Here is a 24,411-nt window from a genome sequence, read left to right as displayed (position 1 = left end):
GGCACACAGTTCATATTTTTGACAACCCTGATTTATGACATACTCATGCCACATCTGAGAACTAAACCCAGTAACCATTTCCATAAACATTTGCAAGTCAGATGAGGTTATGTCTGCGGTACCACAAGGACAGTCAAAGAGTCAATTCAGTCCCCAGTGGCTTGTTGAACATATTCCTCTGTGTGCAGCTTTTAAAATGTCTACACAAACATCTGTGATATCAGTCAAAGTTGGCTTAAGACAGATAGGCTAGTTAATACCTTGTAAATAAATTCACGAAAATATTTTTTAAATTTTGAGAAAAACTGAGATTTTATTTGACACCACGGTTGAAAGATTATACGGATTGTAGTAGCCTCAGGGTGATTTATCCAAAAGTCACTCTGCAAGATATGACAGGTTATGATCCAGTAAAATTACATGCCGCATGGTACATCCAGTACACCAATATGTAATCACATGCACAGCATTGACAGTGATGGTAGGGAGTACAAAGCTTCTCATTAAACCAAAAGTTGGTTAATAAGGAAGATTTCTACATTTAGCTGAAGATAAAAACTGCTAAAATCAGAGCAAAATTAGATTTAGAGCTCCCAAATCCCCTCATCAGAATAAAATTATACTAATGACTTTACTCTATATCCATATGTTTTTAGCCTGTAACACCGAGAATACATTTAAATGGCACATTAACATGTTATGTGAGACTCAAAACAAAATTACATGAATGTAGTAACATAAAATAACATCTAATTTTGAAAATCTACATAGTAATATAGGTATGGAAATATACTGTTGATCATTTACTTTCACTGCATTTATGAGTTGTATCACTCTATAAGACTGAAGACAGACGGTGAGCATTTTTTGCATTAGGGACTTGATGCATACTCAGAAGAAAAGGGCCAAAATGACTGGTTGAGATTAATAAATGACAGCTTTAAAAATATACACATGTAACAGAAAATACAAACAATGGTGTCTTTAGGGAGGCAGATATATGAAGAGCCCTTACCACCACCACCACCACTATCATCAACACTTCTGCTGTGTCCATCAATGTGGTGTAGTTTCACAGTCAACAGTGATGGAAAAGCTTATTGTTTCTTACATTTGAGTCTTATAAACATTGGCTATGAAGTCTTTACCATGCATACTGTGCATAACTGTAAGACTGGGTTCGTGATATACTATTGATGAGACTTTGCCACCAGAGGGAAGGGTTATATACAAAAGGGAAATGCAAATACACTTGCCTTGTCACGATAAAAAAACAAAAATGCAAAAAACAATCTCTGGTAGCCGACTGCGGTGATCAACAACATCAACAAACCTACCACCAAGTGAGAGACAGAAGAGGTGTTCGACAAAAAGGTACACAACAAGGATGGTCGACGCACTGCCATGACAGCACTTTTCATTCTTTTCGTTTGTTCTCAGTTTGACGTCCTAAAAATGATTTCCTGCTCTCACGTAGAACCAGCTCAACATGTTGAGTCCCAGGGAAATCACATTTGTTGTCACTCAAAAGTAGATGAATCTGTAGATGGATGATGGAAGTGTAGGGAGAAAGTCTGCACAAACCAAGGCGGTGGTTTTTAACATGACGGTAAGACAGATGACTGTGGCTCTGGTCTCTATCCATTGTCTGCCTCCAGGAGTTTAGACACTGTTTTTCTCCAGAGTCTGGAGAAAAGTGTCTAAGTCTAGATCCATATGCGGGCTAGCTGCGGGCCTGGAAAATAGACACATACACATTGTGACCTCTCAACACCATGTCAAACTATTCATTCATTCATTCATCTTCTAACCGCTTCATCCTCTTGAGGGTCGCGGGTGACATCGGGCAAGAGGCGGGGTACACCCTGGACAGGTCGCCAGTCTATCGCAGGGCTGACACATAGAGACAAACAACCATTCACGCTCACATTCACACCTATGGACAATTTAGAGTTATCAATTAACCTAGTCCCCAATCTGCATGTCTTTGGGAGGAAGCCGGAGAGAACCCACGCTGACACGGGGAGAACATGCAAACTCCGCACAGAAGGGCTCCCACACCCGGGATCGAACTGGCAACCCTCTTGCTGTGAGGCGAGAGTGCTAACCACCACACCACCGTGCCGCCCCGTGTCAAACTATTTTTGGGAAAAATCAAACAATATTGAGATGCCTAGAAAATGAAAACCTACATGTGTACCGGGAAGCCAACAGGAGGGCTTGGACTGAACTCCACAGAGTTAGGTGCAGTATCCATTATGTCTTGATTGATAGACTCCTGTGGACTGAAGGGCTGCTGGAACTGATGCCTGGAAGAAACGACGACAGCCCTATCAACACAAACCTTAAGATTCATGAATAACTAAACTAAAGTTGGCATGTTTTGCCAGAAGAAGCAGCAGTAAATCTGTCCACAAATCTGAAACAGAGTATTTCACAGAGCTTATTTCACGTGACCTTAAAGGTATACCTTGCAGGAATTGTCAGTTACTGTTTATAAACATGCTCGCCACTGAAACTAAAAGCAAAAGCAAACCCCAGATTCACTCTTGTTTGGCGTTCAGTGATGACTGAATGGGTATACTTCTGTAAGAGTCTACGCATTGTTTATTTAGGAATATCCTGCATAGTATATCTTTAAAGACATGTTTAGGGGGATCCCTCCTCAGTTGCTCTTCCTGAGGTTTCTACCGTTTTCTTTCCCCGTTAAAGGTTTTTTTTGGGGGGGAGTTTTTCCTTATCCGCTGTGAGGGTCCAAAGGACAGAGGGATGTCGTATGCTGTAAAGCCCTGTGAGGCAAATTGTGATTTGTGATATTGGGCTTTATAAATAAAATTGATTGACTGATTGATTAAAAAGTACCATGTGGTTACGTGTTGATTGTATTGTCTGCACTTGTTGTCATGGTGATGTGTTGTTCTCTCTTGTTGGTGTGTTAAGTGTTTACTAGAGGACCACAATGGGCTTAACAATGGGCTTTATTGTGTTTACATCCTCTGTGATTTGTAACATGTTCAACGACTGCAGTGCAGTGTTATCTGTGTTTTTATCCATCAAATAAATTCAATAATCAATCAATAAGGAGCTGACACTGGTCAAATTACAAATTAAAGGCCAAACTTTTTGCTCATGACTTTTAAAAGTCAAGAAATCACTGTGGCATTATTTCAAAATGGCTGAAATATTAACGCTAATATGCATCCCATGTCCTCAGACAGTGTTGTTTTTCAGCAGCCATACATCAGCACATTAATTTTGCTGTGCTGGTGTTAAGAAGAGTTACCTTTCATTTGTTCAGCCGTTTTCTCTTTCGTCAGAGTTCATGGAGGATGATGTTGCATTAAATTGTGAGGTAAGTGTACAATGTGACGTACGAACGAAGTCCAAGCCAACGAAGTGACGATGGAACAAAGAAGCCCAAGTGTACCACCAAGTCTTGCAACATCACCTTTGTAGACTGATAACTAACTAGAACTACCGCCCTGTGGTTGTATGCCTCCACGCACCTGTCAAGTTTCTCCTACAGTTTGCATCCATGTCTATGAAAACATGGATGCTTCACACACATCTACCCCCCAGTAGCATGGAAGATCTACTATACCATCAGCACAGTTTCAAGATTAGTGTCACCATATGTCTCCCCTTCTATTCCTGAGTTATGACATTGAATAATGGCCAGAAAAGTGTTTTATGCAGACTATTATGATGGCACAGTGGAGTTGACCTTTGACCTTTTGGAAATAAAATGTCATGACTTCATTATTTTATCCTATTAGACATTTGTGTGAAGTTTTGTTATTATTAGCATATTGAGTTATGGCCAAACACATATTTTATGAGGTCATAGTGATCTTAACCTTTGACCACAAAAGTCAAATCAGTTTATTCTTCATTTCAAGTGGACGTTTGTGTCAAAATTAAAGAAATTCCATTAAGGTTCACAAGAATGAGACAGACAAGGTCACATAGACTTCAACCTTTGACCTATGATCACATAAATCTAATCAGTTCATTGTTGAGTGTAGGTTAACTTTTGTGCCAAATTTGAAAAAATTCCCCAGAGATGTTCTTGAGATGATGCATTCATGAGAATTAGATGGATGCAAGGTTGCAGTGACCTTGACCTTTGACCCCTGACCACCAAAATCAAATCTGTTCATCTTTGAGTCCAAGTGAACGTTTGTACCAAATTTGAGGAAATTCCCTCATGGTGTTCTTGAAATATTGCATGAAAGAGTATGAGACAGACAAGGTCACAGCGACCTTGATCTTTGACCAATGACCATCAAAATCTAATCAGTCTAATCGAGTCCAATCTAATCATTTGTGCCAAAGTTGAAGAAACTCCCTTGAGGTGGTAAGACACAGCACCAGGGAGTATGAATGACAGGAAGTGAGTTGGTGGTATGGAAATAAAGTGAAGGAGAGAAATGTGTAGATGTGACACTTACACGTTGAAGCTGTGAGGGTTTTCTGCGGCAGCCGGGGGTGTTGCTGAGCCAGCTTCCCTGCACACACACAAACATGATCCCTTAAAATTATTTTACTTTAAGTAAATCAAATGGCATGGTTTATTTGTGGGGGAAATAAAACAAGGTCACTTACGTGCCGACTTTAGTATGCAGAGTCGCAGGGATATAACCATCAACACGTAGAGGCTCTGTTTAAAACCACAGTAGTAAAAACAGAACTTGTTAGCTGTCCATTTTCACTTCAGCCTAAAAACATACATTTGACTTGGTGCATGAAGAAAAATACCTGTGTAGAATTTTTTGAAAACTTCATGTTTCGGAAAGTCAGGATACAGGCACGTTATGTGGCTGATGTCTCGGATGCGGTCCCCAAGGCTACGGATCTCAAGATCTCTCTTGGTGAAGGGTTGGATGTTCTGGATCTTCTGTCCCCCATCTGGTGGAAAAATAAGTTTAATGTGTCAGCGCATATGTGTGTGTGAAATACTATACTATGCTTATTTATGTGTTTCTAATGACATACTATGTTATGACTTTTTAATGAACATTTGTATGACATAATTTTTATGACTTTTTATAAATGTTTTTATTCCGTGCTATACTATGACTGTTTAATGACCATTTGTATGACATATTAATATTTTTATGACTTTTTATGATTTTTTTTTGACGACATACTATACTATGTCTTTTTTATGATTTTTTTTAACGATACTATTCTATGACATTTACTGAATTTCTTACTGACATACTATACTATGATTTTTTAACAACATACTGTACTATGACTTTTTATGATTTTTTTATTTTAAGACATTCTATACTATGACTTTTTATGAATTTTTTTAACCACATATTATAGTTTGAATTTTTATGAATTTTTATTGACATACTATACTATGACTTTTTCATGAACTTTTTTATGACATACTATACTATGACTTTTTATGATTTTTTAAAAGACATACTATACTATGACTTTTTATGAATTTTTTCACTGACATACTATACTATGACTTTTATTAATTTTTTTTACGACATACTATACTATGACTTTTTAATATTCATTTTTATGACATATTAATTTTCTAAATACTTTTTACAAATTTTTTATGACATATTATATTATGACTTTTTTAGTGAATATTTTTATGACATACTGTACTATGACCTTTTAATGAACATTTTTAATTACATTCTATAATTTTATTATAATATACTTTACTATGATTTTCATATTTATTGCTTTATAGCCTACTATACAATGACTTTTTAATGAACATTTTCATGACATACTATGTCATATGTCTGTGTCAAATATGTTACTCTGGCTCCATATTAAATCTTTTATGACACATCATTGTCTAGTATGCCATTAAAATGACATTAAAGTAGTATGTCATAAAAGAGTCAAAATGTAACAACATTGTATGTATGTAAACTATTTAATAATATAGTACAGTATGACATAAAAATCATTAAAAGGTGTCGTATTTTCTGCCATAAAAAAAGTTGTAAAAAATGTTTAAAAAAAGTTAGAAAAATGTAAAAAAAAAAAAAAAAAAAAAAGTTGACTTGTTTTAATTCAGAAGAACCCCCTACAAAATGGGGAAGGGTGTTAAAGAATGGTGAAATAAAATACAATCTTGAAATTCCCTCACATAAATAAAAATAACAGATATAAAAGATGTATGTACGATTTCCCTCATCACCATGTATCATCCCTCACACCATGCCACCTGCATCATCACAGTCCAAACAGGAAACTGAAGAAACTGAGGGAGGAGACAAAAAAGTCTGTGGCCACACTAACACTTACTCTCAGTAGCGGACACATATGCAATGGTGATGCCGCCGATCTCAGAGTCACTAAAGCGAAGCAAAAACGTCCCATTGGGCCTGTCTTTTAGAATCAGGTGGAGATGCTGCTTCCCAATGAAACCAAATATCAGCCTAGTGGAAGAAAACATTGCAACCATGTGGTAATATTACAGACTGTAGCAGGGTGATAAGATTTAAAAGTGAAAATAGCAGGGCAGTCTCCTCACCCTTCGCTCCAGTAGGTCTTCAGGTGCTTCTTGGTCAGCTCCATCACTCCTTCAAACCATTGCCAGAAAGTAAATGGTCGACCCGGGAGAACCTCCTGTAAGATTGAGAGGCTGTGTGAGCTTTAAGTGTGTGTCAGCCTGGGTACGTCTCTGTGAGAGGACCTGCGTGTACCTTATTAAACTGGGCCCAGGAAACCATCATGTTGCTGAAGTCGTCAGCAAAGTCAGGCTTGTCGAATATCTTCTGGGCCAAGAAGTGCTGGTTGTACTGGTCCAGATTGTGGTGTGTCTGGACCTCAGAGGTGAATTTACTGTTAAGAGTGCTGTACATCATCCTCCAGGGCACACGCTCCGGCACCATGAACGGCACTCTGTCCTGATGACAACGACAAAGAGGTTGACAGGGCAACAACACTGATATGGATCTATAGTGATGTCAGGGGAAGAGTGAAAGAAACTAAAGCTGAGAGGAGAAAAAAAGGAAGTGCAAATACAAATGCAGCACAAGTGTGTAGACAATGTCCATTTTGTTTGAGTGGTTAGGCGCTTCAAAAAAAATCAATGTATTTCTTACAGACCACATCAGACTATTTCCAGTCAACAAAGCAACAAACAGGAAGCCTGTCTAGGCCCAAAGAGCACATTACTGTAAGTCTGTGGCTTGTTTCCAACTCGACATGGCAAAGTGGTAAAGCTGCATACAATACTCTGTGTGATAAACAAGAATGTTTTGTTCGGTTTTTGGACTATATCAAATGTCTTTTTTTTTTTTTTTTTTTTTTACATTCAAAGCTTCTATTGTACAGAGCCCCTAAAGTCCCCAAAAAAGAAAAAAAAAAAAACCTATCTCGTGCGCACGAGATACTAACTGGAGCACACGAGATGAGCTAAATCGAGTGCATGAGATACTAAAACATGTGCTCAACATACAATTATTTCCCACGCTGAAAGCTCAGACAGGTCACTCACTGACTCATGACTCACGGTCATTACACAGTAATATCAGACCTCTGAATGCTGCGACTGACCAATCAGACCCCCCCCCAGAAAATAGTTCCGACGTCCATGGATATAAGACTAAAATATCCACAAGTGTTTTAGAGTAATTGTTCTACCTGGAGATGATGTACGAGCTCACAGAGACCAGTGTGTCTTGTGTACTGGACTGGACAGCAGTCGGCAGTCATCTAGTGGTTGCACTGTATAGATTTATTAAACTACATTATAATTCATTATTTGTTATTAGTGAGGATCATTTTAGATGTGCCTTATTATTTATAGCCTGTACTATTTACAACATCAGCATATAGTTTGTATTCACAAAATACAGTTTAGTATTCAAGCGGATGCGCTGGAAAACTTGGCAGAGAGCCAATGCTGCCTGGCTGCGCTGTAACGTAACCTTCTCTATAAATAGTACACAGCCATGGTACTGACTGGCTTTCAATGTGGGAAATAATTGTATTTCGAGCGCACATTTTAGTATCTTGTGCGCTTGATTTAGCTTATCTCGTGCGCACGAGATAGGGTTTTTTTTCTTTTTTGGGGACTTTAGGGGCTCCGTACTATTGAGGTTTTTGATTGAAGCCTCAAATGTCTGTTGTCATATTCTGTGATGTCATCACCCTATGAAAATGTCAACAAAATTCTTGATTTAAATAAAGTGATTCATCCGATTAAACGAGTAAGTCTTTTGTCTTTTAATTAAATCAATTTTCTATAATGGATAAATGTAATTTATGGTGCTGTTGGATTGTTGCTAGACCTTAAAGGGATAATTTTTTCAGCTTTGTATCGCAATAATGTGGGTAGTATGTATGAATGAACTGTGGTAAACTTCTTTCCATCTTACCAGCTCCCAGATCTGCTCATATCAAGCAAAAAGCATAATCCACTGGATTTTAGCTGGCTCTAAGGCTGTTGCTTGAACTACAGATTGTTTGTATTTCTCTTTCTCTTTCTCAAACTCAGACTGTACAGTACTGATTTAATATCAACTAAAATTCTGTTTCTGTGTTGCCTCTTTCTCGCCTAAATGTCCTCAGAAACACATTGTAGTGACCTGTTTAGCTATAATATAATCATTTGAGAACACAAAGTGGGTGTCATACTGTATTGTAAAAACTGAGTGTTAAAACCAAGCAGTGCTGATCAAACATAAACCGAGAGTCTGTTACTGCGTTTCCTATTTCTCACCTCAAATGTCTTCAGAAACTTCTTTTTTTTTTTTTTTGTGGATGGTACCAATGGAATCGTTCCTAACAGTCCCCATTCATGGTCCCCCCTCTGTTGGGGTACCTAGCACACAGATCTGGTGCTAAAAGGTGGAGCTAAAAACACTGCAGTCTGTTGATTGGTCAATAGATGGTCACTGTGCTCAGTTGTGGCTGGTTTTGAGGGCTCATGAAACCACTGTTCATACTGTGGAGAGTTTTATTAGCAAACTGTAACTATAAAATGAAAGGACGTTTTGCTGCCATTTGCAGCAGCTGGAGAAAATAACTTAAATCACTGGGCCGACTGCCGGCGACTTGTAAGGTGGAATGTTTACTTGTAATGTTACTCAATGCATGAGGTGACAACGTGAAGCCATCAGCAAACCTTGAATTTCACCGTCACAACTTTGACCATTACTTTAGTTTTTATTTTCTCTCTTGGATGACATAAACTTTTAGTAATGAGTGGATCTACTACTGTTAAAAATATATTTTAATTTCAACCAGATTATGTAAAATGCTTATATCAAAATCATCACCTGGAGAAAAAGAAAGCGTTGCAGAGCATTGTTCCTGTGGGCTCTAGCAACACTAAACCCCTGAGTTTGCCTTAGAAGGACTGAATGCACAAACCCGCTATTTCTAAAGTGAGTGACAACAACCCCGCCCACATTTAAAGGTACTGTCTGCAGTGGAAACACTCAGGTCTAGGTACCATATCTCAAGGGTTACTTTTGATTCCAAAGGTACCATACTGAAAGTGTTTGGTGGAAACGGGGCTTTTCTTACCAGCCAGCCACCATATTGTTTTTGGACAAGCAATTCACATTATTTATTGGTCCTGTATTCTGGTAGTTCCTATCAAACTCTTGAACAACAGCAAATGCCACAGCCCCTTTCCTCTGTTTTTCTGTGGTCATGTGGCACCAATTTCAAAAGTATTTGCATCTTTCTACAGCATAGACAGCCTAGTTTTATAAAAAATACTTCCTTAATGTACTGAATGTCGTATATTGCACCTTCAACATTGCAAGACAGGGCATTTGGCCTCTTGGAGTGCCCTTCTAGTCCAAATGAATTTAAAATAATGGAGGCAATTCTTCCAAAGAACAAGTGATGAAGACACAGCCTCAGCATCAAACATTAATGCTTCACTTAATCTACATTCAAAGTTATCTATTCCACATGAATCGGCTGACTAAAATAAAGCTGCATTTAACAACAGCACAGACAGACAATGTGACACTTACTGGTTCAGAGAAAGCGCAGTCCCATATGATGGTGGCCAGAGCGTTGTTGTCTTGACTACCATGGACAATGACGACCACCGGCAGCGAGATCATCTACAATCAATGACATAGTTTTGAGTTGTGTGTCGGTGTACGTCAGCTCAGTGTATCACTGCTGTAGTCATCTGATAAAGCTTGTTTATGGTGTAATGTCTTAAATTTTGTCAAAATAAAAGTCCTTGGTTAATTCATATTTTATGGGGGGAGAAAAAAAACATGTTCTAAATATTAAGGGGGGTGTGTCCCCTGAGCTCCCCCCTGAATTCTACACAAATGGCTGTTGAATGATTTACCAGAACATCAAAGGTATCATCAAACTTCACAGCAATGTGACAAAGGAAAAAGACATCATCACCATAAATGCAAAATTCACACCTTTCCTTATAAACAGGAAGTAAAAAGCACTTAAAGAACAATGGACAGGGGCCAAACCTGTATCCGGTAGGGTGTGTCGCACCCTGTGATGGTGATCTCTGTCGAGAACAGGAGAGCAAACTTCTCCTCTGTCACAGACTCTGATCCCTTTCTGTCCGCTCTCTTGATCTTCTTGATGGACTGTTAAACCAAAAATAAAATTGGTTAACAAGACTTAAAAAAAAAAAAAAAATCTGGTGTGATAAATCTGGAGTGCTACACACCATGTTCCTGAAGGTGGCACATGTGCTCTTGCTGGCTGTGTTGTGTTCTAGGATGGCTGTATTGTTGATCAGTTCCCCGACGTTATCGCTGCAGATGGCAAAACAGAGAGTTTCAATGTCAGTTTTGCTCTCACATAAGTGGTGTACAGTAAGAACGTAAATTGAACCCATTCCAAAGTGTGAAATTTTATTAGAAAAAAAAAATATGACTGGTTGCGGTGTAAACTAAACCGTAGATCAACAATGTGTTGGGTGCTCTCCGAAAACAGGAGAAGAAAACAGGATAAACAGAACAGGCGAACCAGGTACTCCAAAATCGACAGCTAAAATCAAAATATCAATATCAATAAATATCTGGAAACATTTAAATGCATGTACTTTTGTTGCTGATTTATTTTTTTTATTATTACTATTAATTATTACTATTATATTTTTTCTTTTTATCCTAAAATAAGGCTTTTTACTAATTCCTATTTGATATTTTTCTCTCATATTTTGGAGCACCTGGATTGCCTTTCTTGGTTATCCTGGTAAACATTATTGTTTGATTTTATTTATTCAACATTTTGGGCTTATAAGACAATAAAATAATAACGATATACAACAACAAAGTCAGTCGTGCATGAGGTACAGTATCACAATTTCACGAATACATAACGAAAATGTTCTATAATTTAAAAAAAGGGGTCAAACTGAGTCTTAGCCACCATTTTTCTTTCTATAAATCTTAAACAACAACAAAACAGCAGCCGCACACTCAAACACTGTGCATATATGCATATATCACTGATATATGCACAGTGTTTGAGTGTGCGGCTGCTGTTTTGTTGTTGTTTAAGGCTGTAAGTTCAGCTCAAGCACCTCTTTAAGTGTTTTGCCTACGGATGAGCGGTGGCTTTTTTCACTATAAATCTTAAACAAAAACCTACAAATTAAAAAGCCACTTTACTATATTACCTTCAGAAGAGCAAAACCAAGTAGGATCTCTTATTTCTATATTGCACATTTTTAGGTCATTGCACATCAAAAAATATACTACTACATTAAACCATATTTTATGATAATGGAGACAGATTGCATCTAGCTAATGGTTTAATTCACAATAACCAAATCAAATTTATACCTCAAAGCTTTCATATTATCTAGTTATTTAAGGTTCTAGTTATTCTGCTTGTGCACTCTATTAAGTTCTTCAAGTGCACTACTCATCCATGTGCGACACAGGTGTATGTGGAAGCATTTTAAATATTACAGTTGTATGTGTTTGGAAAGCATACAACTGGAACAATGAGTCTTGGATTATATGGCACCTGGTGTATGAGAGTTTGTTAATGGATGTTTTGATTTTGTTCTGCTGTTTTTAAATGTGGACCCCTATGACTTCAATTCATCAAGAATTTTCAGTTTTTGGATTCTTTGTTCACCATGGAGGCATGTGATAAAAACAAAGTTAACGTCACAAATTCAATGTAACACAGGGTGAGCAATTGAAATACAAATGATAATTCAGGGAGTGAAGTATTCCTTTAACTGTAACCAAAATAATAACCAGAAAAAAATGCAACAACACTTTCTTTTTATAAAGGGAAATGGAGGGGAAAAAAGTACTGAATACCATGAAAACCAATTAGCAATGTGCTCTATGGCTCTCCTCCCTCCTGACAGCGTGCAGCCCTCCCTATTGTGCTGTGTGTATGACTCACCCAGGTACACTCCCCAGGTTCCTGGCCTGCAGTTCATTAATGATTTGCGCCTTCAGCACCACAGGTTTTCCGGGAGCGACTTTCTCCCCCAGCAGATATCGCACTGTTGTTGAGAACTTTGACTGAGTTTTAATGACCTGAGGGGGCTGCTTGTCCACCACAAGAGAGCTGGAGGAGACATCAGTTACATTAGTGAGGAAAAACGCTTCCTGTTTTCAAAGATGTATGGAAGTACGTCATTTATGCTGCTATTTATGAGTGAAGGAGCAGAAGAAGTTTGAGGTAAATACATTTATCTTCTTTGGCAGTTCTCCAAAGAAAACAACATGACTGTGCTACCTTTGAATCAGAACTTGCAGAAGCTGCCCCAGCCTTTCCTGGAGCTCTGGAAATGGCTCCCCTATCAGCATCAATTCCTGTCTCAGCTTTCCGTTCACGCCAAGCAGCTGCTCACACCTAAAAGAGAAAATACATACAGACAGTTAGGGAGCAAGAATGAAAATGGAAAGAAAAAACACAAATAGGGAAAATACATATGGAGAGGAAATACATAAAGGCAGTGAGGGAGAAAGAATGAAAGCAAAAACTAAACAGCCAGTGGAACATACATGTTTATGTAATGATTCATCATTTCATACAACATGACGTGTTTACCAAAGAAAATAACTTGAGTACTATATTTAAAAGCTTGACATAAAGAATTATCAGGCTGGTTGCTGAATCCCTCCAGCCTCATAGCCACGGACTCCCATAAAAAAGCTGATGAACAGAAATACAACAAAACAAACAAAATGCAGTCAATACTTGTACAAGGGAACAAGTGGAGCAGGGTGGGCCTCACCAGGTCTGCATGGGGTTAAGGTTGTCGTCAAAGGGGTGTCCGATGGCGGCCTTGTGCTGCTCCCACCTCCACGCCTTCAGCCTGCTGAGCAGACGGGTCTGACACTGGTCCAGACAGTCCACAGACTCCTTCAGCAGCTGGAAGCGCTTCTATAACAACCAAGATCCAAAACATATTACACTGACACACATAGGCAAACATGCATGTCAATAAACAACATGCACAAACACAGAAATATCACACACCTCCATACATACAAAATAATAAACACTATTCATCCATAAATTAGCCAAGAGACATATTTAATGATCGTCTACTTTAGCGTGATACGTAACATCAAACTATGACTGAACAGCATCACGCTCTGAACATACAACAGCTGTTGCAATCTACATACAAAAAACAAACTGATATCCCTCTAAGGCAGTAGTTTTCAAACTTTTTGCGCCCAAGGCACACCAAAGGGCAAGCCAAAATCTCAAGGCACACCTGTATTTATATCTGTACACAACAGCCTTTGTAACATGTATTATAACTCTTATCATGACATAAATGTTTGTTTTTATTTACTAATATCAAATATAAGTTAACAACCAACTATTACTGATGAAATATTTATTTACAACATGATTTAAAAATCAATTTTAAGTTTTTTAAAATTACACCAAAGGACCAATAAAACACACATTTACACAGGAAATAATGTAAGATAATGTAATGCGTTGCACACTTATAATTCCCTTGCACGAACAGAGTCAAATAGCTTCTCGTGAGGGTTTTTTAAATTAAATTCAATCAGATTGTTTTAGGTAGTTTGTCTCTTTATAGTAAATGGGTGCTCACAACAAACTGATACAGCCAGTTAAAAAATCATTCAGAACTTTTTGTATATGCCCGGTTGAATATTGCATAATAATGTGTGGTTATCACAAAATCCCACAGCACACCTGAGTTTGCATCACAGCACACCAGTGCACCTGCTGTGGCACACTGTTTGAGAGCCACTGCTCTAAGGTGCCAGTAATGATGGTACTCGCAGCTCATATATCACAATAGTTTTGAGAAAAAACCCTGCCAACGATATTGTGACGTTGTGGGGTTGATTATTGGTGTTTTTAGAAAATATTTACACAATGAGATTTTTGATAAATAATCGTCAGTAATGTGGATATTAGGGATGTAATGATACATCTGTCTGGATCGATACATTGATTCAGTGATCAATGATCCAATATCAACAATGCAAATTGGGGATACACCTTTATTTTAAAAATTCTCAGGCCACGTCTGTGTCACTATTTCCATCCAAGCACCTCCTTTCTAAACATTCAATCAGTGCTAGTAGCCTAGCGCCAGGCGTACTGTGGCAATCAGACCAAAAAAAAAAGACAATGAGTCATCTCATATTAATCGTATCAAATCAAAACCATATCAAGGCAGGTTTAAGATATGAGTGAATATTGTAACCTCATCTAAAGAATTAATATAATAATTGTTTTGTGATGAAACTTGTGATTCATACCCCTCATATATAAAGACTATGTGGGTAAAGGCAAATAATAGAACAGCTAGAACAGTCTGCTAAGATCAGAAAATAACTTCACTGTACTACAATGCAGCCTTTAAAACCAGGAAAACACAAAACTACAGATCTTACTATATCCAAAATCCATGGCAATATTTAGTCTCACATCAAGATACAGATATAATATCAATATATTGCCAGTCCTACCGTGGCCATTGCCTTCACATTATATTCCAGTTGCTGGATGTGATTCTGGAGTTTCTGGATTTCTGACTTTGCTGCATCCAGTCCGTTCTGTTGGATCGGCCCTGTGCAAACAAATATTAATGTCATATGGTGCTACCAAACAAACACAAACTAACAACCAGACCAACTTGTCTAAACGCCTGAATGGGAAATAATGGTCACTGTTCCAAAATGACGGCAAAACCGAAAATGAGTAATTTGAGTCATTCATTTAACAGGATGTGTGGGTTTTGTTTCGTGTCTGCATTTCCAAAGAGGTCTTTATGTTATTGGGATTGTCACTGTCACTGTTCCCTAACGTAAAAACACATCCTGTCAAATGGATGACCGAAATTACTCACTTAGTGTTGTTTTCTCAGAACAATGGCCACTCTTCACACACACACACACACACACAGCCAGGGACAGTGATGACCTGAGGGGTGCCTCAGGGATCCATTCATGGCCCACAACTTTTTACATTATATTTACACGTAACCTCTTTGTCAGGCCATTCAGAGACGTAATGTCATCACCAGTGACTCAGAGCTCTATCTGTCGACTGATCTCAGCAGCACTGGCCATCTTGATACTGACTTCCTGACATTTAAAGCTGGATGTCACTAAATTTCCTTCCTAAATTTCCATCTGAATTTAATTCAGAAATCAATACGAATAAGATTGAGTAGGGCTGCAACCAACAAGTATTTTCACAACTAATTAATCAGCTGAGTATAGTCTTGATTATCAGTAACCTGTTAAAAAAATGGTGAAAAATCATTAAACTAAACTGAACATAATAAAACCATGAATCAATCTTGGGAAAAGAGGAACTGACATATCTTCACTCCATTTCAGTTTCTGTGAGTAATGGTACCTACGTGAGCTTCAGTTCCTGCACCGGATCTTATTGCCACTTAGAACTATGGTGTGTCTGTTTATTGTACTTTAGACATACGAACATGAATCAGGGCGTTACTTTGAAAGGAGCTCTGTTCAGCCTGCCTCGTGTTAGTGTCTCTCACCTTGTAAACCCTCATAGTTCTGTCTCTCCCAGTTGAGCTCCTCTTGCAGTTGGTGCATCTTTTGTCGGATATCCTGGACCTCCAGCACCTTCAGAACCAGGCAGTCTACATCCTGCATGTTGGGGAACGAGGTCTCTCTATTCGAGTACTGCTGGTACTGTGGAGGGTTGGGCATCTGAGCGGGCTACAGACATAGAACAGCACTTAATGCACTTATTAAAGCTGGCATCACAACTGTTGACAGAAAAAGTAAATTAAATTAAGTATTTTTCATTTTTTAAGTATTATTAAGTGGAACATCTAGAATCTTAAGTTAAGTTAAGTTCATTCTCACTGCAGTCACAACAACTTACACTTTCAAATACCTGATATGAGCCCCCACTGCCAGAAAAAATGGTTTACGTAATGCAATGTTTAAAAAGAATAATGAAACACAAGTCATGCCGTCAGTGCTTTTTAAAGTCTGACACTTTGGGACCGCCCCCTCAGACTAAATTTTGTAACTCCTCCTATTATTCTTCGTCTCACTGCATTGTGGAGGATAATGACACTCTCAGTTTTGAAACTACAGTTCCCATAATTTGGAGTGCAGTGCATGTTTAAACCCCTCAAGTTGCCACAGAGGTTAAGTAAAGTAAATCTACTCAAGAAATGTACTTCAATACAAATTTTTCTTGAGTATTTCCATTTTCTGCTACATTACACTTCTGCTGTACTAAATCTCAGAGGTAAATATTGTACTTTTTACTCCACTACATTTATCTGACTGCTTTAGTTACTTTCTTGATTACAGTTTTTCATCCTCTTCCTGTCCAGTGAAAACCATGAATCTCTGCATGTGTTGATTTTAAATGTTTGTGATGAACTGAAGGATGAAGCGTTCCTTTATAGGTTGAGAAAATTCTCTTCCCTCCACAGCTAAATAAACTACTTAACAACCCTTTTGGATCAGCTGGAAAATACTTCATCACAAAGCTGAAAACAGGGCTGTTTTTATAATTCCATGAAAAGTTGGCTTTTTAGAGATACATAGTTCTCACAGGACAGCCACACTACAAACATATATGATGTACAGATACATTGCTCAAATTAGCACAACCTTGAACATCTACAGCAGTGCAATGCAACATATACATTAATGCAGCAGTAATATTAAATCAAAAACATCATATATAATAGTAAAACACTGACTGGGAACATTTTACTGCACAATGGGCACTTTTACTTTAAGAACTTAAGGAACATTTTGCTGATAATACTTAGTCCTTAGTTAATACTTAAGTAAGCTTCTGAATGTGGGACTTTCACTCGTAGTGGAGTATTTTCACAGTGTGGTATTTGTAATTGTACAATTACTAAATCTTGTGTGGCACTGTTTCCCAACGTTGCCGCTTTCTGACTAAACTCAATGAGTTTTCAGACCTTTTTAAAGGGAAATATCAGTTTATTTCAACCTGTCTCCTATCGTCCTAAATTTGTTTCAAGTGACGAGTGACATAAAAATAATAGTTAGCATGTTAGCCGTTAGCCTAGATACAGCCAGGGCCCATAGTAGTGTCAGACCTGTTAAAACGTAAGTGAAAGGGCATACTTCAAGTGCAAAGTTAGTCCACTAAACAAGCTTTTTATCCACAAAGACCGCCTCATATGGTTAGGATAAATGTCAGAAAACATATAGAAAATGACATGTAAACGTGTTGTCTTGCCTTACCTGTGTGCTGCCGTGTTTGTTTATCCCTCTAGCTCTGCTTTCCAAAGCGCGGCCGAAATATCGCGAGAACAAGCAGCGATCTCATACCGTGCCTGAAATCTTGCCAGCTCTAGATAAAGCCCAGCTGGATACTACTCCAGGTGGAGGTGTCTCGTCCTCGGTCACATCCAGACCTTGAAAATAAGGCTGCAACCAGTCACATTCCTTGCAACAGGGGCTAGGGCTGTGCAATTAATCGTCTGGTGATCGCAATTACGATTTTGAGGTCAAACGATTTCAAATTTACTGACATTGAGGGTAAACGATTTTTGGTCACGGACACCTGGAGAAGTTATTTTGTCTGCTACGGAAGCCGCGCATGTGCAATACCGCCCCCTCCCCTCCTCTCAATCCACAAGCCAGTCAAGTAGGTGAACTACGAATGATGCGAGGGGCAGGTGATCGCGTAAGATTTCAAAAACAGCGTGTGGAAAATGGCAGAAGGAGAGCGAGAGAGGTTGGTCTATGTGTGTGTGTGTGTGTGTGTGTGTGTGTGTGTGTGTGCTCGCGCATCGGGGCCGAACTCCGCCGTGCACGATATAGAGCAAAGGAGAATTGTAAACATGCGACCATGTAGAGAAAGAAATGACATGCTGTCGTGTAAACAATATAAGTCATCACGTGTGCCGCATAATCGTTTGCATAATCGTGATTTCAATTTTGACCAAAATAATTGTGATTATGATTTTTTCCATAATCGCACAGCCCTAACAGAGGCATTCCTCTTCTGTGGGCACTGGGGCACAGCATCCACAGGTACACCACCAATCTCCAGAGCTACACAGCCTTGCAGCAGCCATTCCTCCTCTCTCGTCCTCTACCTGTTGCGCCTCTCTCTCTCTCTCTCTCTCTCTCTCTCTCTCTCTCTCTCTCTCCTCCGTTCTTCAGTTTCACGAAGCTCTTCGTCAGTGTATTCTGGCTCAAATAAATAAGGGCGGCCATCAAACTCTGCAAAATCAAATTCCTCCTCCACAAAGTCGAAGCCTGACAAAAAGTCAGCAATTATTCTATAAATCTTTTATAAAATAAATGAATGAACTTTTCAGGCTACTGTCCTGTTCTGCCTTCCAGCTGCTGCTGCTTGTTCTCGCGAGATTTCAGGCACGGTATGAGATCGCTGCTTGCTTTAAATGGTAAATTTGTATAGCGCCTTTCTAATCATCTGACCAGTCAAAGTACTTCTTACACTACAAGGTCACATTCACCCATTCACACACACATTCACACACTGGTGGCCGAGGCTATCATACAAGGTGCCACCTGCTACTCAGTTTTTAACACACTCACACACCGATGGAACAGCCATTTGAGGTTCAGTATCTTGCTCAAGGATACTTCGACATGCAGACTGGAGGAGCCGGGGATTGAATCACTGATCTTTCAGTTGGAGGACGACCCGCTCTACCTCTGAGCCACAGCCGCCCTCACAGCGACTTGCTGCTCAAAGTGAACTCAGTCAGCAGCTCCTCTGACAGCAGCATAGCTTCCCTACCTCCCTCTGTTTGTGTACACACAGGCAGCAGTGAGTTACTATGTTTTATAGCTTTGTTGAGAACCGCTCGAGGAAGCATTCAACTTCTAAAGCATTCATTCTCAAAATAGGGGCAAGCAGACAGATGGAGGTTCATTGCTTTATAGTCATACGTATGTAAATAGGACGTATAATATTACTTAAAAAGTTACAACTTTCTCAGACAAGTTTCAAGACTCAGAAAGTTTACTTTTAAGGACCACTGAAATGCACCAGAACCAGTGGCTGCCTAGAAGTTAGGAAATCAATCTACACCTGTAACATCGCCCTTGAAAAATGTCTGCATATCTACAGGTGTATCATTTATAATGCAAAACCCCTGTTACAGTCCTTTGTAAGGCTATTGTTTGTAAAGTAGTATGTAGTATTATGCCCTTTCCTGTTTGTCTATGTATTCATAATGGCACCAACTTGTACTTTCTGTCATCATTTCTATTATACACTCTGAGATCAAGCCTCACCGGGCCCTTCACAATGATCAGACAGCTTGTTAGGGTGAGGGCTGCAGATAAACTAAGCACAGACAGTCTTTGTTAAAAGGTCTTACCGTGCCGAGCAAAACCCTCTCCTTCGTGAGGATTTCCCTGACCATCACTCCAAACTGTAGAGGATGCTGCTGAAACATGCTCTGTAAAACAAGCACGTCTTATCACAATCACATCTCACAAACACAGTCCATAAAACCACTGTGTAGCTACTTTTATGCCCTGGTGTATTCAGTTTAGGGCTGCCCCCTAAGAGTCAACCAGAAATGTCATTAGTCGGCAAGATGTTATTGGTGGCTTAGTTGCAGAAAAAAGCAAACAAACAAACAAAAACGTGAACCTCTATTAGGAGATGCACCTTGTCAAAATAAATCAAAACCTTAGGACTGGACCATGTAGGAATTTAATTTGAAAGGACAGACACAGGAAGAGGCCACGCTCAGCAGTCAGACAGAAGTCACATTACAAACCAATCAGAGCCGACAGATATCTTCCCCTCCTTTTTAAATATTCAGTCTGATAAATACGAAAAAGTTGTAGTGCAGGGCTACCCAGAGCTTTACATCTGTCCCACTACAATAGGCCTACACACTTATAAACAGCACCTGGAAGAAGGATCAGCTCTGCACTCAGGATTTCAGGTAAATAGGCTCTACGATGCTTGTTGAGGTTGCTTAGCAAGTTCAGACGCAACTAACTGAAAAAAGCACAAGAGTAGCACCCAGTGTTTGACCTTGCAATTTCCAAGCAGTTAAAGACGTGTGTGTATGGCCCCTAATTTCCAAGGCTGGTACCTGCGGTTATTCCACAAGCTAGTTAATAACATGTCGGGCAGGAAATCCAAAGTGTGGGATCATTTTGAGAAGGTGAAGGACGAACCCAAGGTGATATGTAAACTCATCTTCATTGGTCGACTACAAACATGACGTATCATCTGAAACATGTCAGTAGCTACATGCCCATTAGCCACTTAGCACAATCACTAGTGTTTTGCTGACAGCGTCATTAACAGGCGGCTCACTCAGTGTGTGACGTGCACTTGTAGATAAAACATAGGCCTATATTAATTAAGGATCATTAGTATGGTTTTGTATTTCTCTGTAATGTAGCACAGTGTTAACAGTGTTACTGATACTATTCTTTCTCACACCTTCAACTCAAACCATTGTGTTGCCCCGCCCAAAATATATAACTTAATAATTAAATTAATAATATAATACAACTAGTTGACTAACGGCCCTAAATGATGACTATTGGTCAACTAGGAAAATTTTCAGTTGGGGGCAGCACTAATTCAGTTAATGTCACAAACACAACAATTCTACTGGCAACAAACAAGAAGCTTGTTCAGTTATTATAAATTCCTACAAGACTTTTCCTTTTTTTATTATCTTCTGGTCAGTAAAACCAAAAGATCAGATAGATTGTTTTTTAACAGCCTGATGACCTTAGGCTGCTGGAATTTGTTTTCGGTATGTTATTCTCTGCCGCACAAATACATAAATGGACAACATCAGACAATCATGGTAATGCATGTCAGCAGTGAGGAGGAGTTAGAGGGAGGAGTTCAGAGTCCTGACGGACTCTAAAAGGCTAAAAAATTACAAAATCGACAGATTAATAATCCATTGTTGTTTTTTCCTTGTTTGACTGTCCATGCTGCTGTGCCATACTGACACAGAGGATGTGATGGCTGAGTAGAACATAATGAGAACTTGTTGCTTGACCCAGAATTTTTTTAAGCTGTCTCAGGAAGTATATTCACTGTTGAACTTTTGCAATGACGTGTTCAGCGTTAGTTTTCCACTTCAGGTTACTGCCAGTATGTGTTCCAAGGAAGCTCAGTTGTGGTGATGAGGTCTCCATTTATTTTTATGGGTGGTTTTGGATCTGGCATGCAACAGAAATCAACAATGAGTCTCTGGGTTTAAGCTGTGTTGAGCATGAGGTCATTGCTTACGCACCACCTGGGCCACGTCAGTGGGGTACTGGGTTTCATCATTACTGGAGATGAGGCCTACAATGGTTGTGTCATCTAGATATTTAATTGTTTTTGCATGTATGTGGGCTTCTGTTTTTCCTTAGGTATTTAAAGAAAGTTGTGGGCAACTTCTCACCCTCTACACAGCCAAGCAAACACCTCACATTACTCATAAGAAACACAAACTCTTCTATACAAAAAACACCATCTTCCTGCCTTTGGTTTCGGTGGTTTCAGTAACTGCTGCAACCACTGGCAGCTGCTTGGTATTATATATATACATATACATATTGGCTTGAAGAAACTGCATTTAACTGGGTGTAACCTTGACTGAAAACAGCAGGAAGAGTGCCACTGTCTTACTGTAGCCTGTCCGGTATCCAGAACGGAAACTTAATCCTAATCTTAGAGCTAGAGAGTAACACAGTTCCCCTACCATGTTCCTACTGATATTCATCAACTTCATTCTGTCCACCACGTTGGCGTTCTGCTGAGCAATGGACTGTAGCATGCTTATGGTCTGGTCCAACAGAGCCTGAGCCTGGCTCTCCTGCTCCACCTTTTCCAGCACAAAGTCATCCCTGTGAGCACACACAAACACATACATGCCCAATGCTTATACAGTATGTGCAATGTAAACACACACACATGCATATAGATCCACACAAACAGGGCCGCAGAGCAAGCACAGGCAATATGCAACAAGCATGAAAATGTTGTGTATATGCGAGCATTTTAGTGCAGCTGTTTGGGTGTACATAAGGGCTGCAACTAATAATCATTTTCACTGTTGATTCATCTATTATTTTCTCAATTTACCAAGAAAAAATGACGTCCTCAGACCCAAACATATTCAGTTTGCCATCATAGAGGAGTAATGAAACCAGAAAAATTCACATTTAAAATGCAGGAACAGAGAACCTTCACTTTTTTCTTTTTAAAAAATGACTCAAACCCATAAAGTGATTATCAAATTAGTCGGTGATTAATTCAATAGTTGACAACTGATAGATGAATCATTGCAGCTCTAGTGTACATGTATGAGTACGTCAAGTATTTGTGTGAGAGTGTGCGTTTCATACCATCTTTGGCTCTCAATCCATTCAGCTAAGAAGTGTCTGACTTCAATGGGGAAGGCGGCTGGGGGATAAAGGTTGTTGACCGTCTCATCCGACAGGCACGGAATCAGCTGGGACATGTGAATCCACTGGGTCATGATCAAGCAGGGCTACAAAAGACAGAGTGAAAGGACGTTAGGTATGATGACTGTTCAATTTTACCACATTTTTAACTTACAAACAGGACATATTTTTGCTCATACGCCATGCTGGCATTAAAGAATAAGACAGGCGGTGTTTTATGTTTTTCATATTATTATTATTATTATTATTATTATTATTATTATACAACGCTTATGGAAAGACCAAGATTAACAAAGCTTAATACTGTCTCTCTATACCACTGGTTCCCAACTTGAAGGTCGCCATATTTTCACAGGGTGTTGCAAGGCCTTCTTGAGTTTAAGGGGTGTAAGAAAACAACAAAATTGGCATTTCATTCATTATTGTAAAGGAAAACTAAATAAAATCTTTATTTGAAGAGTGAAGATTATTATTCAAGATATAAACTTTAAAGAAATTCAGAATAAGGACAAGGTGAAGACCTGAACATAAGCTATATTCACAAAGTTAATTTAAACTCATTTAAGCTGGAGCCTATCCTACTGGGTGAGGCACGCTGCCAGACTGACACACAAGGACTGACAACCATTCACACCTAACCTAACCGCATGTCTTTGGACTGTGGGAGGAAGCCTGAGAACCCAGAGAAAACCCACACTGACATGGGGAGAACATGCAAACTTCAAACAGAAGGGCCCCAGGCAGATTCAAACTCACAACCCTTTTACTGTGAGGCAACTATGCTGATAACAGCACCACCAGGCTGCCCGCAGTTAAAATAGCCAAACATTTAACAGAACAGTGACCAAGTGTCAGGGAACACTTAAATTGTTAAAAATGAAGCCTATTAAATATGAATAATTGTTAAAAGTACTCATCTCCGATGCAATTTCACAGGACACAATCTGCTCAAAGCTGTCCAGATCACTCGTTTTACAAACTTCCTGCAGTTATTGTGTTCACTCTTTGGGTTAATTGTAAAGTTATCAGCTGTTCTGTACTGTTATTATTATGCATTGAATATAATGTGAAATATCCTGGGTGGGCTCAGCCTTAGAGATAGGGTGAGGAGCTCGGACATCTGGAGGGAGCTCGGAGTAGAGCCGCTGCTCCTTCGCGTCGAAAGGGGTCAGTGGAGGTTGTTCTGGCATCTGATCAGGATGCCTCCTGGGCACATCCCAAGGGAAGTGTTTCGGGCACGTCCCACTAGTAGGAGGCCTTGGGGCAGACCCAGAACACGCTGGAGGGGTTACACATCTCATCTGGCCTGGGAACGCCTTAGGGTCCCCCAGAAGGAGCTGGAAAGTGTTGCTGGGGAGAGGGACGTCTGGGGTGCTTTGCTTGGCCTGCTGCCCCCGCGACCTGGCCTCGGATAAGCGAATGAAAATGGATGGGTGGATGAAATATCCATAAAATATGTCACTAAGTCAGAAGTCGCCAGTTTAGTCAATAATAGAAAAAGGCTCTCTTAAGAAAAAAGCACTTTCCTATTTCCATACTT

The 24,411-nt window shown here is 39.3% G+C and overlaps 1 protein-coding gene across 1 annotated transcript in view; it reads right to left on the bottom strand.

The window, feature by feature from the left end:
- Window positions 1-284: 284 nt before the first annotated feature.
- The window catches only part of stat6 (signal transducer and activator of transcription 6, interleukin-4 induced), a 36,456-nt gene continuing 12,329 nt past the window's right edge, over window positions 285-24,411 (bottom strand). Inside the window, exons 2-20 of the mRNA XM_049581123.1 lie at window positions 22,812-22,957; window positions 22,166-22,310; window positions 19,811-19,891; window positions 15,983-16,166; window positions 14,940-15,040; window positions 13,208-13,356; window positions 12,706-12,822; window positions 12,367-12,534; window positions 10,664-10,751; window positions 10,458-10,580; window positions 9,987-10,079; window positions 6,693-6,896; window positions 6,521-6,615; window positions 6,292-6,425; window positions 4,759-4,908; window positions 4,606-4,660; window positions 4,452-4,508; window positions 2,193-2,309; window positions 285-1,735 (exon numbers count right to left, since the gene is read on the bottom strand). Of these exons, the coding sequence (XP_049437080.1) occupies window positions 1,663-1,735; window positions 2,193-2,309; window positions 4,452-4,508; window positions 4,606-4,660; window positions 4,759-4,908; window positions 6,292-6,425; window positions 6,521-6,615; window positions 6,693-6,896; window positions 9,987-10,079; window positions 10,458-10,580; window positions 10,664-10,751; window positions 12,367-12,534; window positions 12,706-12,822; window positions 13,208-13,356; window positions 14,940-15,040; window positions 15,983-16,166; window positions 19,811-19,891; window positions 22,166-22,310; window positions 22,812-22,945 (2,268 nt within the window). The 5' untranslated portion in view covers window positions 22,946-22,957 and the 3' untranslated portion in view covers window positions 285-1,662. The remainder of the gene's footprint in view (window positions 1,736-2,192; window positions 2,310-4,451; window positions 4,509-4,605; window positions 4,661-4,758; window positions 4,909-6,291; window positions 6,426-6,520; window positions 6,616-6,692; window positions 6,897-9,986; window positions 10,080-10,457; window positions 10,581-10,663; window positions 10,752-12,366; window positions 12,535-12,705; window positions 12,823-13,207; window positions 13,357-14,939; window positions 15,041-15,982; window positions 16,167-19,810; window positions 19,892-22,165; window positions 22,311-22,811; window positions 22,958-24,411) is intronic.

This window comes from Epinephelus fuscoguttatus, linkage group LG7 (assembly GCF_011397635.1).
Source record: "Epinephelus fuscoguttatus linkage group LG7, E.fuscoguttatus.final_Chr_v1".
NCBI classification, from domain to species: Eukaryota; Metazoa; Chordata; class Actinopteri; order Perciformes; family Serranidae; genus Epinephelus; species Epinephelus fuscoguttatus.
This window is presented reverse-complemented; position numbering and strand designations above follow the sequence as displayed.